The sequence below is a fragment of the Lagopus muta genome, chromosome 17, assembly GCF_023343835.1.
Source record: "Lagopus muta isolate bLagMut1 chromosome 17, bLagMut1 primary, whole genome shotgun sequence".
NCBI lineage: Eukaryota > Metazoa > Chordata > Aves > Galliformes > Phasianidae > Lagopus > Lagopus muta.
Genome location: NC_064449.1, coordinates 1,447,072 through 1,460,777, shown reverse-complemented (window position 1 = coordinate 1,460,777; position 13,706 = coordinate 1,447,072). Strand labels below are relative to the sequence as shown.

Genomic DNA, 13,706 nt, shown 5'->3' with positions numbered 1-13,706 from the left:
AGAAAGACCCTTTCCTCTTACAAATCTCAGCAGAGGGGTGAAATTCCCATTCCCTTCCAGCAGAGGCAGGATGCCTGGGAGTTCAGATCCGAACTGACTTTTATTAGAAAACAAACAGTAGAGAGGAAGAAATAACTTTTGGGGTGCCCTTGAATTGTAGCTTGGCCTCAGACACACTGCAGGTCGGAAGAATGCTTGCTTGGCAACATTCACGCTCAGGCTTGAGAACCTTCCTGAGGTCTGTCCCCAGAGATGGATCTTGGTGGCTCCTGTGCCCCTCCAAAGGGTGTTCTCCCCAGGGTTAGATTTGCTCAATTGCAGATGCAATTATTGTGAACGTTTCCAGAATCTTTAGGACAGTGAGATTATGCTGAAGGTAAAAGAAGGGAGAGCAGCAGGTGAGAGCCCACAAGCAGGGGACTATCATGGTCCTGAGCCATTGCTGGTGCTGCTGCAGGGGTGGGGATGGAGATAAAGAAGTATCTGCTTCCTCCCCTGGTGTGGTGGGCAGGGGGACGTTGAGGACATTTGGATGTGGCTCTTGATGTGCAGCATCTGTCCTCACTGCTCTCCTTCCAGCTGCATCCAATCCTGCAGAAGAAAATGAGAATCCAATGCAACCCAGTTCATTTGAACACAGTGCCCTGCAAGCATCAGGAGGGAAAAACCTGCAGCCTGTGCTCTGCAAGCTGAAGCAACTTGTGAAGTCTCCATGTGCAAGGACCTTGCTAAATGCCTTCCCACAGCACACAGAAAAAGCTCTTTCTGTGGCCTGTGGCATGACAGGAGCCATGCAGCATCCCCTGGTGTGTGGAGCTATGTGCAGTGGGCGCACAAAGCCTTGCTCTTGTAGGGTTTCCTATCCTGGCTGCACTGAGCCTGAGCACACAGCTTTTTCTGTGCGAGACTGATTGGCCCTGCAAGGCTCCCGATGGGAAGAAAAATCATGATTCCAGCATTTAAGTCAATTAACTGACCAAACATGACGTTTAGGAAAATAAATAGGATTGTCATGCTGCAAAGGAGAACTGCTGTTATTATCAAGTGACTTATGCTTTTTTTTTTAACCAGAAATGCTCTGGGAATAGCTCTGCCTTGGTTGCCTCAGCTGCTGCTGCTGAACTGAGGTTCAGTTTCAGCCCACAGGGTTGTGGAACGTCCTTCCACCCCCAGCAGGGACAAAGCAGGGACATCCCTGTGCTGTGGTGTGACACAAGTCCATATGAACCCGAGGGATGTGGCATGTTTCAGCCCTGCGTACACTGAAGAAGAAGGCATGTTGGATGCCTTTTTTAGCCTGAATTATGCAAAAATATTCCGTGCACCTACCCACAGATGATGCTCCCAGCGCATTTGGTGAGGGTGAGCTGAGCCCCAAGCCCATCCCTCCCCATCTGCCCCAAAGAGGCCGGAAACCCCAAACAGATGAAGCCCGGCAGCTCTGGCCGCCCTTATCCATGCGGTGCGGTGCTCCAGCATCCTCCTCCCGCAGCCAGCAGGGGCCACGAGGGCGTCACGGCCCCATCAGCACTCAGCAGCATCCCGGCCCCGTCACCTGTGACGCACGACGAGTGCCACTCAGGGAACCATCAGCAGTGCCTGTCACTGCTGCGAGGTGACAAGGGCTCCTCTCCCCTTGTCCGCTGTCACTGCTGCGCCGGACACGGCTGTCACCGTCCCCTTCTCTGTCTCTAGGCACATCTGATAGCCGTCAGGCGTGGGCTGCTGACTTGAGATGAATCGTGCCGTGCCCGTTTGTGAGAGGCAGTGGGAAACGTGGTTGTTTTGGGGAGCTTTGGGTGCAGGACTGCCACACTGGGTACCGGCAGCCCGGCTGCAGGGCTGGGGATGCTTCATGGAGGTGGATGTGCACCCAGCATGGGGCCAGTTTTTAGGGTTCTGGAAGGAGGTGGTTTCACTACTCAACTTTTCCTGCTTTCCTCTTTCACTGGGGAAATAAAGTCCCCTTGGTATGAATGGGGTGCAGCACAGATCCCTGCTGAAAAAGGGGTGACAGCAATGCCAAACCTGCACGGGATCCAACCCCACAGTGGCCTTTCTGTTGCACCAATGGCACGTATCCTTTGCTCCCACCGTGGCCACAAGCTTTTATCTTCTGACCACCTCTCATCCTGGTGCATTTGGGATTTGGAAGGGAGAATTTGCATCCATCAGAGGCATCCTCACTTTCCCCTTAGGCACAGCCCTCAATTAATCACGCCTGAGACAAGAGGAATACCTGTTTCTCACAGGTAAATATGCACAGATGTATGGGAACTGCTGAGTCCCAGCCTGCAGCACTGATGGAGCAGCTGGGGAAAGGAGCCGGTCAGCCCTGGGAGCACAGGTGGAGGCAATTCAGCTGTGATAGGAAGGGATGGAGCCTGGCTGCACCTCTCTTAGGCCTCATTGAAGGGCTGGCTGCCATTGGGGAAGGGTCTCTTTCTGGAGATCTTTCCTTGGTGGAGCTTTCCCCTGTGAACCTGGAATCTTCTGATATGTGTGAGCAATCTTCTTTCCTTCCCTTGTAGCACCTTCCTGTCACACGGGTCCTTCTGTCATCTCACCTTTGCTGCAATGCCTTTCCCTCTGTACTGATCCACCAATCCTGGGGGCTGTGCCGGGTGCTGCTCCCCTCCTGCAGGCAGCAGTGCTGTTGCTGGGCACGCTGCTCTGCACGCTTCATCCCCTGTAATGGAGATAACTAACCATGAAGCATCCAGGTCTCATCTTTGTTCAGAAGTTAACCCTTCCCCCCCCCAGTACATTTAAATAAATTTTGCAATGAGCGCATTTAGAAGGTAATTAAAAGCCTCGGCCATCTTTCTGTCTCCCCCTTCCTGGGATGGCTGGATTTAATTGGGACCAGCTGAAAGTTGGTGCAAATAAATTGTGGCTGCTTAAAGCAGAGCTGGTAATTGAATATGGGAGAGGAGCTGCTCTGGCCTGTTTGATTGGGACTGATGGGGGGGATTTTATTTGTGTCATGTGATTTACGTGTGGGAAAATGGCACTTAGGGGATAGAGTGCTTTGAGATTCATCCCCAAAACGCATCGGCCCCATGGAGATGCAGTGCTGAGAGATGCGAGCTGAAAATATTGGTAATAACAATACAATAGGCAATGGTGTAAAATGGGCTACAGGGGCAGCAATTATCCTAATTGACTTTGCAGTCCTCAAACATCTTAATTGCTAACCGTGCCCCAGGGCTGGAAAAGCCAGGGAAGGAGTGATGTGGGGTGATTTGGAGACGCTTTGCGGAGCAGGGCGATGGGTGTGGGCATGGAAATGTAACCTTCAGCCCGAGCACAATTACAGTGCGCTGCTGCCTGCTATATTAAAGTGGGATCTGAGAGCAAACAGCCGCTGGCAGGGATCGCACTGCGTGTGTTTAGCGAGGGATTTGCCTGTGCCCAGCCGATGCTGGGGCTGCAGCTGTCAGAAGCCCAACCCCGCATCTCCCCTCTCTTACCCCTCTGAGGTCCTGCTGCCCTTTCTCCTCTCTTTCCCTCTGCTGAAGTACACAGAGGCTGCTTTCCTTGTTTGATTGCCTGTTTGGATAAGAGTTCGCTTGGCTTCCAAGCGGCTGATGCTCAGCTTTTTTTTGTTCAGCCAGAAACGCAAGTGAGAGGCGTGATGTCTTATTAATAAATGATGCCAGTGCCGTTTGTGCTTCGTTTTGCCTTTCTTCAAAAATGGCTGCACCTCCTGCCTTGCTCTCTGACCCAAGGCTGCTGGAGTGGTAGGAGCCCACTTCCCCCACACTCAAAGCTCAGCAGGTCTTTTCCTGGGGAAAAAATGAAGAGCCTTCCAGGATATCTCTAAGTTTGGCAAAACCTCGTATTTTGGTGCTTCTGCACCTCCAGCTTTCTCCTGCATTAACCCTGGTAATTTCCCCATCTTGCCCTCTATAGATACGCTGTCAGTGCCTCGCTGGTCCCCACAGATCCCCCGCCGAGACCTGGGCAACTCCATAAAGCACAGGTATGCAGGATGGGGGCAACCAGTGGGGACACCAGAGCTATCCCTGTGCCATCCCTGCTCCCCCGGGACCTGCAGCAGCCTCAGCACAGTGTGTTGTGTGTAATGGGCGTCTCTGTGTCCTCCCGTTGCACAGAGCTCTGCAAAAAGTTCCCCCTTTCTCCTGCTTGGCTGCATTGTGCCAGCAGCCCACTGTGCTGCCGTTTCAGCTCAGATTTGGGTCAGATAAGGCTTGAGCTGCTATCAATAAAAGCCACGCGTTGGCCGTGACCTTTCCAACCTTCAGCAAATTTCCCATTTCCAGTTTATTGCCTGTCTTGAGGGAGGGCGTAGAGCTGAAATAACCTTGGTGTAGGCTGGAGGCTGAGTGCTGGGTCTGGGGGGGGGGTTCAGAACCATGTACAGAGTGTTGGGTGGGCAAAGGTTGGAAGCTGCAGGCCGTCCTCCTTGGTGCCCACTTTGATGTGCTTTGTAGCAGGCTCTGCATAACCCAAAGGCAGACCCAGGGATGTGCTCTGGCATCTTTAGAGAGGTGCCCCTGCATTTCTCTGTGTAAAGCAAAGGATAAATTGTGGCTTGGCACGCATCTGGATGTTTGTGCTGTAGGAACCATTCAATGCCTTTTTTCTGCAGGTTCTCCACCAAGTACTGGATGTCCCAGACCTGCACCGTCTGCGGGAAAGGAATGTTGTTTGGCTTAAAGTGCAAAAACTGCAAGTACGAAGCTCTGTGGGCTGCAGCTGCAGGATGGTGAAGCTGCAGTGGTGGAAAGGGGCAGGGTTTGGAGATGGGAGGGGGTCAGCATCTCCCTAAACTGAGTGGGAAAACACCCAGCACGGGGCTGAGCGGAGGTCTGAGGGACAAAAGCCTTCTGTTTACCAGCGGGTGTGTGGCGACCCATCCAAAGCCACAGCAAAGAAGTGGGACCGTGGTGGAGAAGCCCATAAAGTCAGCAGGAGATGGACAAAGATAGCGAGGCGCGCACTAATGCCATTTAAATGCAGGACTGCCCAGCCCCGGGCCGTATCGAGCAGGAATCAGCACTTAGTGGAACTGCTGCTGGAGCCCAATTGCCTTGCTAGGGATCAGTGCTGGGAATTTGCTGATTGTCTGCTGGTAACTGAGTTAGCAGGGCTATCAAGCGATAACGATCGCTGGGGCCGCTGATTAAATGCTGATGAGTTAGCAAATGGGGGTTGGAATCAGGGTAGGGAATGCAGAATTACTGCTTGGGTCTGGGTGGTGGTGGTGGTGGTGGTGGTGGTGGTGAGGGCTTTCTGGAAGTAACAATAGTAAAAATTCTGTTTTGCTTTTTAAAAAAAGTGGTGATTCTTCTGCTTGTTTTTCCCTTGAGCGCCGAGTGCCGCCTGCATGCATCGCCTCGTTTCTTTGGGCAACTTCCCTCTGTATGAGGGCTGGAGAATGGTCAGGATGTGCCCTGCTCCTGCTTCCTGCATTTGCTTAGAAAAGAGCAAACACATCCCATGCTTTTAGAAAGGATTTCTATTTGCTGACTTTTGCGTAGCACGCAGCCCAGTGCTACTTTCCCCTACCTGTAAAAGGCAAATCAAACAAATAGAGAGGAAAAAAAAAAAGCCCCCAGGTCTCGAATACCAAATTAATCTCTGCCTTTCCCTTAAGGAATGGCTTTGCAATAAAAGCCAACATGCGAGGTTCCTGAATTTTCATTACCCAGCTCATTGACTTGTAGCTGCTGCTGTTTTTCCTCCTTTGCGGATGGCTTTTGAATCCTGTTCTCTTTTTTCCCCCTTTTCCCCTGGCTCTCCCCATCCTGCGGACTCTTTTCCACCCCTAATTGGGAACAAACAGGAACGTTTTGGGGCGTGGGAGCTGCTGTTGCTCTATGCGCAGCCGCAGGGTGCAGCCCTCCTGGGCTCTGACTCTACAGAGTGTTCACCACCATGCCTACGATGCCCTCGTTATCTCAGTTCAACATTAGAAATATCACTCAGGGACCGTGCTGGGCTGCTCACCCAAGGGACCGTGGCGTCCCCAAGGTCCCCAGGCATGCGGTGATGCCCTGGAGGCCGCATCCATCCCCATCCCTTACGGCTCTCTCTCTGTCTCCGCTGTAGGCTCAAGTGCCACAACAAATGCACCAAAGAGGCCCCTCCGTGCCACCTGCTCATCATCCACCGCGGAGGTAAGGGCCTTTCTTCCGCTTCTGCCTCCCGGGATGCTCTCGCCAGGTAAAACTTTCAGAAGCCCCCGGGCGACTTCGGGAGCCCGACCCTCCATCTCGAGGCTCCCGAAACCGCTTTGGGCGCTCTGTGAAAATTTTACCGACCGTCTTTTCCGCTTGTAGGGAGACGAGCCGTGCGGGGCGAGGCAGATTTGCATTGCAAACCGCTTCCACCCACCCTCCCCCTGCCACCTTTTCTTTTCAGATTCCCCACCGCACGGGGTAAGTGCCAACAGGTTTCAGCCTTTTGCTTTGGAGAGCTCAGGGCGTGGGACCGGACCCGCTGCGGCGCTCGGTGCATGGGGGTCCCGGCTGCGCCCCTCCAGATGCTCTCATGATGCTTTCAGAGCTGCCTGTCCCGAGAGCTCATTGGAAATACAGAGAAAATTGGAGATGCTTGGAAATTCAGAAATTTGGAAATACAGAGAAATTCAGAAATTTGGGCGCGTTGGCAAGCCCAAAAGGAGATGTTCAGCTGGAGAACCCTTCCCACCTCTTCTCTTCCAGATTTTGGCCAGGTGCTCTGATGGTGGAGGATGAAGGGCTGAGACTGCTTTAGGGGAAATATTTGCAGTGCCAGTTCCAATTTCTGCATTTAATTTTGAGCTAATGAGCATGTTACACACTGCCCAAAGCATGCTCAGTATTTTAGCCCTGGGGAAACGCATTGTGCTGGTGGCGCCCTGCAAGGCAGTTTGGCGTGGAGGTGGGCGAATCCCCAGAATTGGGCTGAGCACTGGAGCTGCCCACCTTTGGGGTAGTCCCTGCAAGCCAAAGTTCAACATGAATGCAATAACCCTCTCCCAAAGCTTCTGAAAGGTCCCTGCTGCGAGCGGGAGGCTCTGAGCCGGCTCCCTGCCCACCGCGAGGAGGAGGATGGATGGTGGCACTGGGTGGGAAATGGCTCACACTGGGCTCTGGTGGCAGCTGCTCTTTTCCAAATGCCTCTTTACATCGTTGGGTCTCTCTCTTTTTTTTTCCCCATCCCTCTCCATCCCCGTTCCCTGTTCCCTTCTCCTCGCAGCACGGTTGGTGCGGACCGAGTCGGTGCCCTGTGACATCAACAACCCCCTGCGCAAGCCCCCGCGCTATTCAGACCTGCACGTCAGCCAGACGCTCCCCAAAACCAACAAGCTCAACAAGGTGAGTGCATGCCATCCCATCTCTGACCCCCCAGCAGCTACAGAGGTTCTGTTCCCCTATCGTTCCCTTCTGTGCTCTCCGAGAGGGGATCAGGCTCCACATCCCCAAAATCTGAGTGCTTTTTTTGGGGTTTTGGCCACCACTTCTCTGGGTCCATTCATCACCCACCCAGGGCATCTAAGCCATGTAATCATTGAATGGCTTGGGTTGGAGGGGACCTCAAAGATCACTGAAGGAGTTCAAACCCCATGTGGGAGAAGAGCATTGAAAGGCATTTTTAAGGGAAGGGATGAACGAAAGGCAAAAAAACCAACATGCCCTATGCTTGGAGCAGGAGGGGTCCTTTGGGTTTTCCCATTGCTGTAGCATCTGCTGGGGCTCTGCAAGTCTTCAGGCACATCACAGCACCTCTGTGGGATACTCTGTGTGTTTTATGTCTACCAACCTTATTTATTTTAAATGGCTCAAAAATCACATGGGATCAGAGCTATTGCCTAAGTCTCATGTCCCTGACCCAGCCAAGCCAGCCCTGGCAATGCACCTGGCTCCCTTTCTCTACACTACATTAATCGTAATAAACCAGCGTGGGTTTATATTAGATGAGATTTAGAGCCTGCTGCAGTCCTTACACCCTGAGCTGTTAGGAGATCCTCGGTGTAATTATCTGCCTTGCTGTTATTGTGGCTCTGGTGTGGTGCAAATGGCTTAGGGGGCACCTGGGGAGGATGAAAGCTGCTGCAGGAGCCAACAGGAGCACAGAGGCATTTCTCTTTTTAGTGCAGGTCCTTCAAGTGATTTGTTTCATGTAGGTATTATGCTCTTTTATTTTATTAGAGGGCACTGGGGAAGTGATTCAGCACTGGGCTGGGGCAAGGAGGGCAATCAGCACTGCGCTCCTTCTGCCACTGCATCAGCTCCTTCCTCAGCTTACCTCTAACCAGGGTGTAATAATGCACTCTGTATTTTATGCTCTGAAAACCACAGATGAGACTCATTCACTCATCGAGATATATAGATATATGTCCTAATATACATGTGCATATGCAAATTCAATGAACTGTGCTCAGCTTAGAGGATGCAACGGGGCATTACTAAGGGGGACCGATAGCAACGCCTGCATCAGCAGCAGCTGGAAATGGTCCCTATGCTTCTGCCGAGGCTGTGACCCCAGCACTCCCATTCCCAGAAGGGCTTCATGCTTCAGGACCCCTCCTTTCTTTGATGTTTCCTAAAGTATTTCTCTAGAGATGTCCCATTTTCTGCGTGTAGCAGAGGAATCACATTGTTTTTAGCATTTGGCCTTTGTTTAAACCAAGCCAAGGTTGCTGTGTGTGTCGGGATGGACCATACAGAGTGTGGGTGGCATTCCTGAGAAGCCCAGCTCATTTAAAACCTCATCAGCTGGGACAAAATACCAACCAGGGAGGCTGGCAGGTCTTCCCATGGGTGTATGCTTCTGGAGGTGGAAAATCAGAGCTTGCAGAGTGTCTCCAAAATGAGCAGCATGGATGAAGTGGGGAAACTCTCTGTTTTCTTCTCAGATGCTCAGATCCTTCAGGTCCTCCTTGCTGTTTTGCCCCCAGGTGGCCCTCAGTGCCCCATCTCCATGTGCCCATCACAGCTGTCCCAGCCTTGAGCAGGATCAGTTAACGGAGCTCAGGTCATCTCACATGAGGTGCGTTGGGATGCCCAGGTGCTGCCTGGAGAGCCTTGCCTGGTTCTTTAAACCTGCCAGGAATCAGCCTGTGCTCCAGTTAGGACAGTGGATTTTGGCTTACAGAGGTCAGCAGAAGCTGCCAGGTTCATTACACCCATAAGGACCAAACTGCAGGAATGTCTGTCCCCAGCTTTATGGATTTGGAGTGCTCTCATCTCTGGGTGCGCAGCACAGAGGGGTTGGCAAGGAAGGAGCAGCCTTGGTGCAAATTCTGAGTACGCATACAGGAAAAAAAGTCAGGCTGGGGCTCCAGTTGTGCTCTAGACCTTCTCAGACTGTAGCGGTGGGTTGAACCGTGTCACTGCTACTTGTGCCTTGGTGTCTCCTGCGTGGCAGCACCTTGTGGTGCCGTCGTCAGCACTGCCCTCATCCTCTCCCCTCCCCAGGATCACATCCCGGTGCCCTACCAGCCGGATTCCAGCAGCAATCCCTCCTCCACCACCTCCTCCACGCCATCCTCGCCGGCCCCACCACTGCCACCCAGCGCCACGCCGCCGTCCCCGCTGCACCCATCCCCGCAGTGCCCACGCCAGCAGAAGCAGTTCAACCTGCCAGGTACCAGATGTGTCCACCTTCTGCAGATATTCCACAGAACTGGGCACAGCGGGAGCCTAGGCTCTGCCTTGAGATGCTCAGACACCCATGACTGAAACAGGGCTGGTGAAACTCGTTGGTCCCATGTCACCTCCATGTGGCCTCATCTTCGGTGGGGTGGGGGCCAGGTGGTTGGGTTCCTCCTGCATTTCCCCATCCAACCTGGCATTGAGCACCACCAGGGATGGGGATTTATTTTGTGCTGTTTGAAATGGAAATCAGAAGGAAAGCCCATAGTTGGCACCTGGGGGACCTGGGCTTGTACTGGGCTGGCAGGAATGGAGCTCCAACCCATTGCACGTGTGAGCAGTGGCTGGTAGGACACAAAGCAAGACTTACCACGCTTTCATCTTTCTGTGTGGGAAGATCAGAGCGACCCCGGTGAGATGGTCATCTTGAAAATTAGAATTTGAGCTGGGAAATCACAACATGGTGACTTTTTCCCCTAGAATTACCTTTGGGTCTCCTTTGATCTTGGATCAGGGTTGCTCTGGTCCCTCTGTGGGGTTGATGATGCTCTGAGGTCTCAAAGCTCAAAAGGAGAAGCTGAGAGTTTGTATCTGGGATCTTGAAGGTCAGGATAAGACCAAGGCACCAAGAAGGTGCTAACCTCTGGTAGGCTCAGCAGCCCTGTATGTCTTTGTTCCTTGTGCTCATACAGATGAGTGTCCAAATGCACCAGGAGGGATGCAGCCCTGTGCTTAAAGGATGTTTCCCTAATGCTTGGCAAAAACCTACATTTAGAAATGCAGGATCAAGCAAAAACAGGTGCAACAGCTGCAAATTCACTGCCTGGTGTCTGTGGGACGAGTCGCAATGTTCACGGCCCATGGGTTTTGCTTGCAATTGAGCATTCAAATCCCACGGGCAGCATCATCTCTCCCCAAATGTTAATTACTGGTGTGAAGGAGTTGCTGATGTTGGCACAAAGCAGGGAAGTTTTAGCATGATGAGCTGCTAACCTGACTGTTGTGGCGTCGTCCCCCAGCGCTGCCTGTGGGCTTGGCATTTGTACAGGCACAGAGCACAGAAGAGCTTACAATACGGTATATAAGGAGGAAATGCAAGAGGGAAAATACCTCTGCACACATTTAATATATTTATGGAGCTGGGGAGGGAGCGTGCACAGGATGGATTGCATTATCTGTGTTCCCACAGTGTGGGCAGGAGCTGTGCTCGGGGTCAGATCTCACGGTAGAGGATTGGGCACAGACCCATGGTGTCAGGGTCAGTGCTTAAGCCCACTCTCTCTTTTGCAGCCTCCCATTACTACAAGTACAAGCAGCAGTTCATTTTCCCAGGTATGTCTCCTCAAAAGTCTCTCCTGTGGTGCAGAGTACTGAGTGTCCCCTTGGAGATGGGCAAGATCCACCCAGCTCACCTTCCACCTCACTGGGGGTGGGTGCATGGCTGGATTTTGCATGAAGATGGGGTTCTGCCAAAACCTGACACCTTGCTGCTGAACCATGCGTTCTGAAGGTTCCGCAGGCTAGGGGATGCTAATTCATAGCCAGACTGAATAGCACAAGGGCATGTCCCAAGGTTTTGGAGCTTTGCTCCCTATCCTACTCTCACTGCACTCTCTCCTCTCTAGATGTGGTGCCTGAGACGCCAACCCGAGCCCCACAGGTGGTCTTGCACCCCGTCACATCCAACCCCATGTGAGTGATGTCCTTTTGGAAATGCCATTTGGGAAGGGTTTGAAAGAGGGGGATTTAAATGGCTGGGATCACCTGTTGGGGTTTGAAGGATGCTAACTTCTTTTTGGGGAAGTTGTAGGGATAGGGATGCCTTAAAGATCAGCAAGCACTTCTTGCATCCCTTGGGAAGATGATGTACCTAATGTCAGTTTTCATGCTGTAGTTGTTGTGTCTTGTTTGTTTTTTTTTTTGACAGCCTGGAAGGAAATCCATTACTTCAAATTGAAGTGGAGCCCACGTCAGAGGTGAGATGCTGTGTGTTTTGCATGAGGAGTGAAAGGAAAAGTTCAGAAGCTGCAGCTGAGACAGGGAACGGGGGCTTGGCATTTTGATGCCTTCGTCATCTGTACACCTCCAGATACAACTCACAGAACTGTTTGGGCTTAGCCTTGGGTTCTGTTGGCACCTGTATTATGTGTATTTCAGGGCATGTTTCACGGGAACCAGATGATAACCTGATTATCAGCCAGGCCTGTCCTGCCCAGTCGCAGCAGAACATGGACCAGTGATGGGTCTCAGTAGGTCAGCTTGGTGGTTGGATTTAGTCTTCTCCAACCTGGATGATTCTGGGATTTCGTGCTGCACCTGTGTCCCACCCCATGCAGTGGATCCCGTGTGGGCTTTGTGTCTGCCCTCAGGTTTATATTCAAAGAGATATTATGAGACACAAAAGTTTGACATAGGGGCAGGGTTTGAGGGTGTTCCTTGGCAGCATTTTGCTGTTTTATGGCACGTTGCATGACGCAGCCCCACTGAATGCCCAGGTGGCAGACAGGTGCTGTTCCCCACGTGTCCTCCTTACTGTCCCCACACAGAATGAGGAAGGCACCGAGGAGGCTCAGGAGTCAGAGGACGACTTTGAGGAGATGAACCTCTCGCTCCTCTCCGCCCGCAACTTCCCCCGCAAAGCCAGCCAGACCAGCATCTTCCTGCAGGAGTGGGACATCCCCTTTGAGCAGCTGGAGATCGGCGAGCTCATTGGCAAGGGCCGCTTTGGGCAGGTCTTCCATGGCCGCTGGCACGGGGAAGTGGCCATCCGTCTCATCGACATCGAGCGGGACAACGAGGACCAGCTGAAGGCTTTCAAGAGGGAGGTGATGGCGTACCGGCAGACGCGGCACGAGAACGTGGTGCTCTTCATGGGAGCCTGCATGAGCCCTCCACACCTTGCCATCATCACCAGGTGAGACCCAGCATCGTGACCCTGTCAGGTTTTCATCCCAGAATGTTTTCTCATGTGATCAGCTTCTCGTCGAGGTGCTGAGAGGTGAGGATGGCCAGTCTCCCAGATGGCTGTGTCAATCTCTATCCCCAAAGGGACAAATTCCAGCTCGTTATGCCAGCCTCTGTCCCTAAAGGGCTATCCTCCACTTGGACATGCCAGCCTCCAGCCCTACAGGGATCTCCTCTCTTCCTGGTGATGAACCTCCCGTGATCCATCTCTTGTAGAAGTGGAGCCTGGTGGTTTGTTTTCATCAGAAGGAGCTCAGTGTGGTGCTGGCTGTGGGATGGGATCGGCAGCTTCTATTTCCATGGAGCTCTTGCATGGCTCCTGGGTCTGTGTGTGAATGGGAGATGGGGTTTGGAGCATGGAAAACACCGATCAGCAGGTTTTGTGAATAAGTTGGTGTTGAGAGAATGGATGGTTTGGCATCTGAAGGATTAACAGAGTGCAAATGTGGTGCCAAATCCTTCATGGAAAGGCAGCAGAAGGGCAGCAGAACTGGAGAAAATGGAGCACATGCAGGGGCTCCAAGGAGCTGGAGCTCATTTGTGGGGACTCCTCGATCCCAAGACCTTGCAAGATGAGTTATGGTCTGCTGGAGCATTTCCTGTCTTTCCCAAAGTATTTGCCCCTATGGTGCGCCAATAATTGTGTGTGGGACTCAAAGTGAGCTTGGGATGGGGCCAGGGGAGGGAGATGCTGCCTTCGGCGCCGTCACGGAGGCACTGCTGGAGAAATACTTTGAATTACCCCTCGTCTCCTGCTCACCGAGGCCTAACGTGACAGCATTTAAAATATATTTCTCTCTGAATATTCAGCTGTTTCCCTCACCTCCAGCCTACGTGTGCTGCTGCAGGGCTTGCTGTGGTGCTGCTCAGAGAAGTTTTCCCAAGGTGAAGTTGAATTTCCAGAAAGTCTGTGTTGCTGTATCAAAGCAGCAAGCCCTTTGCTGGGCTTTTCAGTCCTATTCAATCCTAGAAATGGAGTGTTAGATATCTGTGTGTATTTTAGCTCTGGAGTGTTTTCCATCCTATTACCTCTTTATACAAAACCACTCAGGTGCCGTTTTTGACAGTTTGACAAAATAAATGTGTGCGCCACAGTGGCTTGATGCATTGATATTAGGGCTGAAAAGCACACAG

General features: G+C 52.3%; 1 protein-coding gene across 3 annotated transcripts in view; it reads left to right on the top strand.

Moving 5' to 3' along the window:
* The window catches only part of KSR2 (kinase suppressor of ras 2), a 50,484-nt gene that overhangs the window by 20,320 nt on the left and 16,458 nt on the right, over nucleotides 1-13,706 (top strand). For 2 of the 3 annotated variants that reach the window (XM_048964275.1, XM_048964276.1), the window contains exons 6-15: nucleotides 3,916-3,985; nucleotides 4,616-4,699; nucleotides 6,079-6,146; nucleotides 6,309-6,407; nucleotides 7,210-7,328; nucleotides 9,432-9,600; nucleotides 10,899-10,940; nucleotides 11,234-11,300; nucleotides 11,536-11,584; nucleotides 12,155-12,522. In XM_048964275.1, the coding sequence (XP_048820232.1) occupies nucleotides 3,916-3,985; nucleotides 4,616-4,699; nucleotides 6,079-6,146; nucleotides 6,309-6,407; nucleotides 7,210-7,328; nucleotides 9,432-9,600; nucleotides 10,899-10,940; nucleotides 11,234-11,300; nucleotides 11,536-11,584; nucleotides 12,155-12,522 (1,135 nt within the window). The remainder of the gene's footprint in view (nucleotides 1-3,915; nucleotides 3,986-4,615; nucleotides 4,700-6,078; nucleotides 6,147-6,308; nucleotides 6,408-7,209; nucleotides 7,329-9,431; nucleotides 9,601-10,898; nucleotides 10,941-11,233; nucleotides 11,301-11,535; nucleotides 11,585-12,154; nucleotides 12,523-13,706) is intronic. The other variant, XM_048964277.1, reaches the window with a different exon arrangement.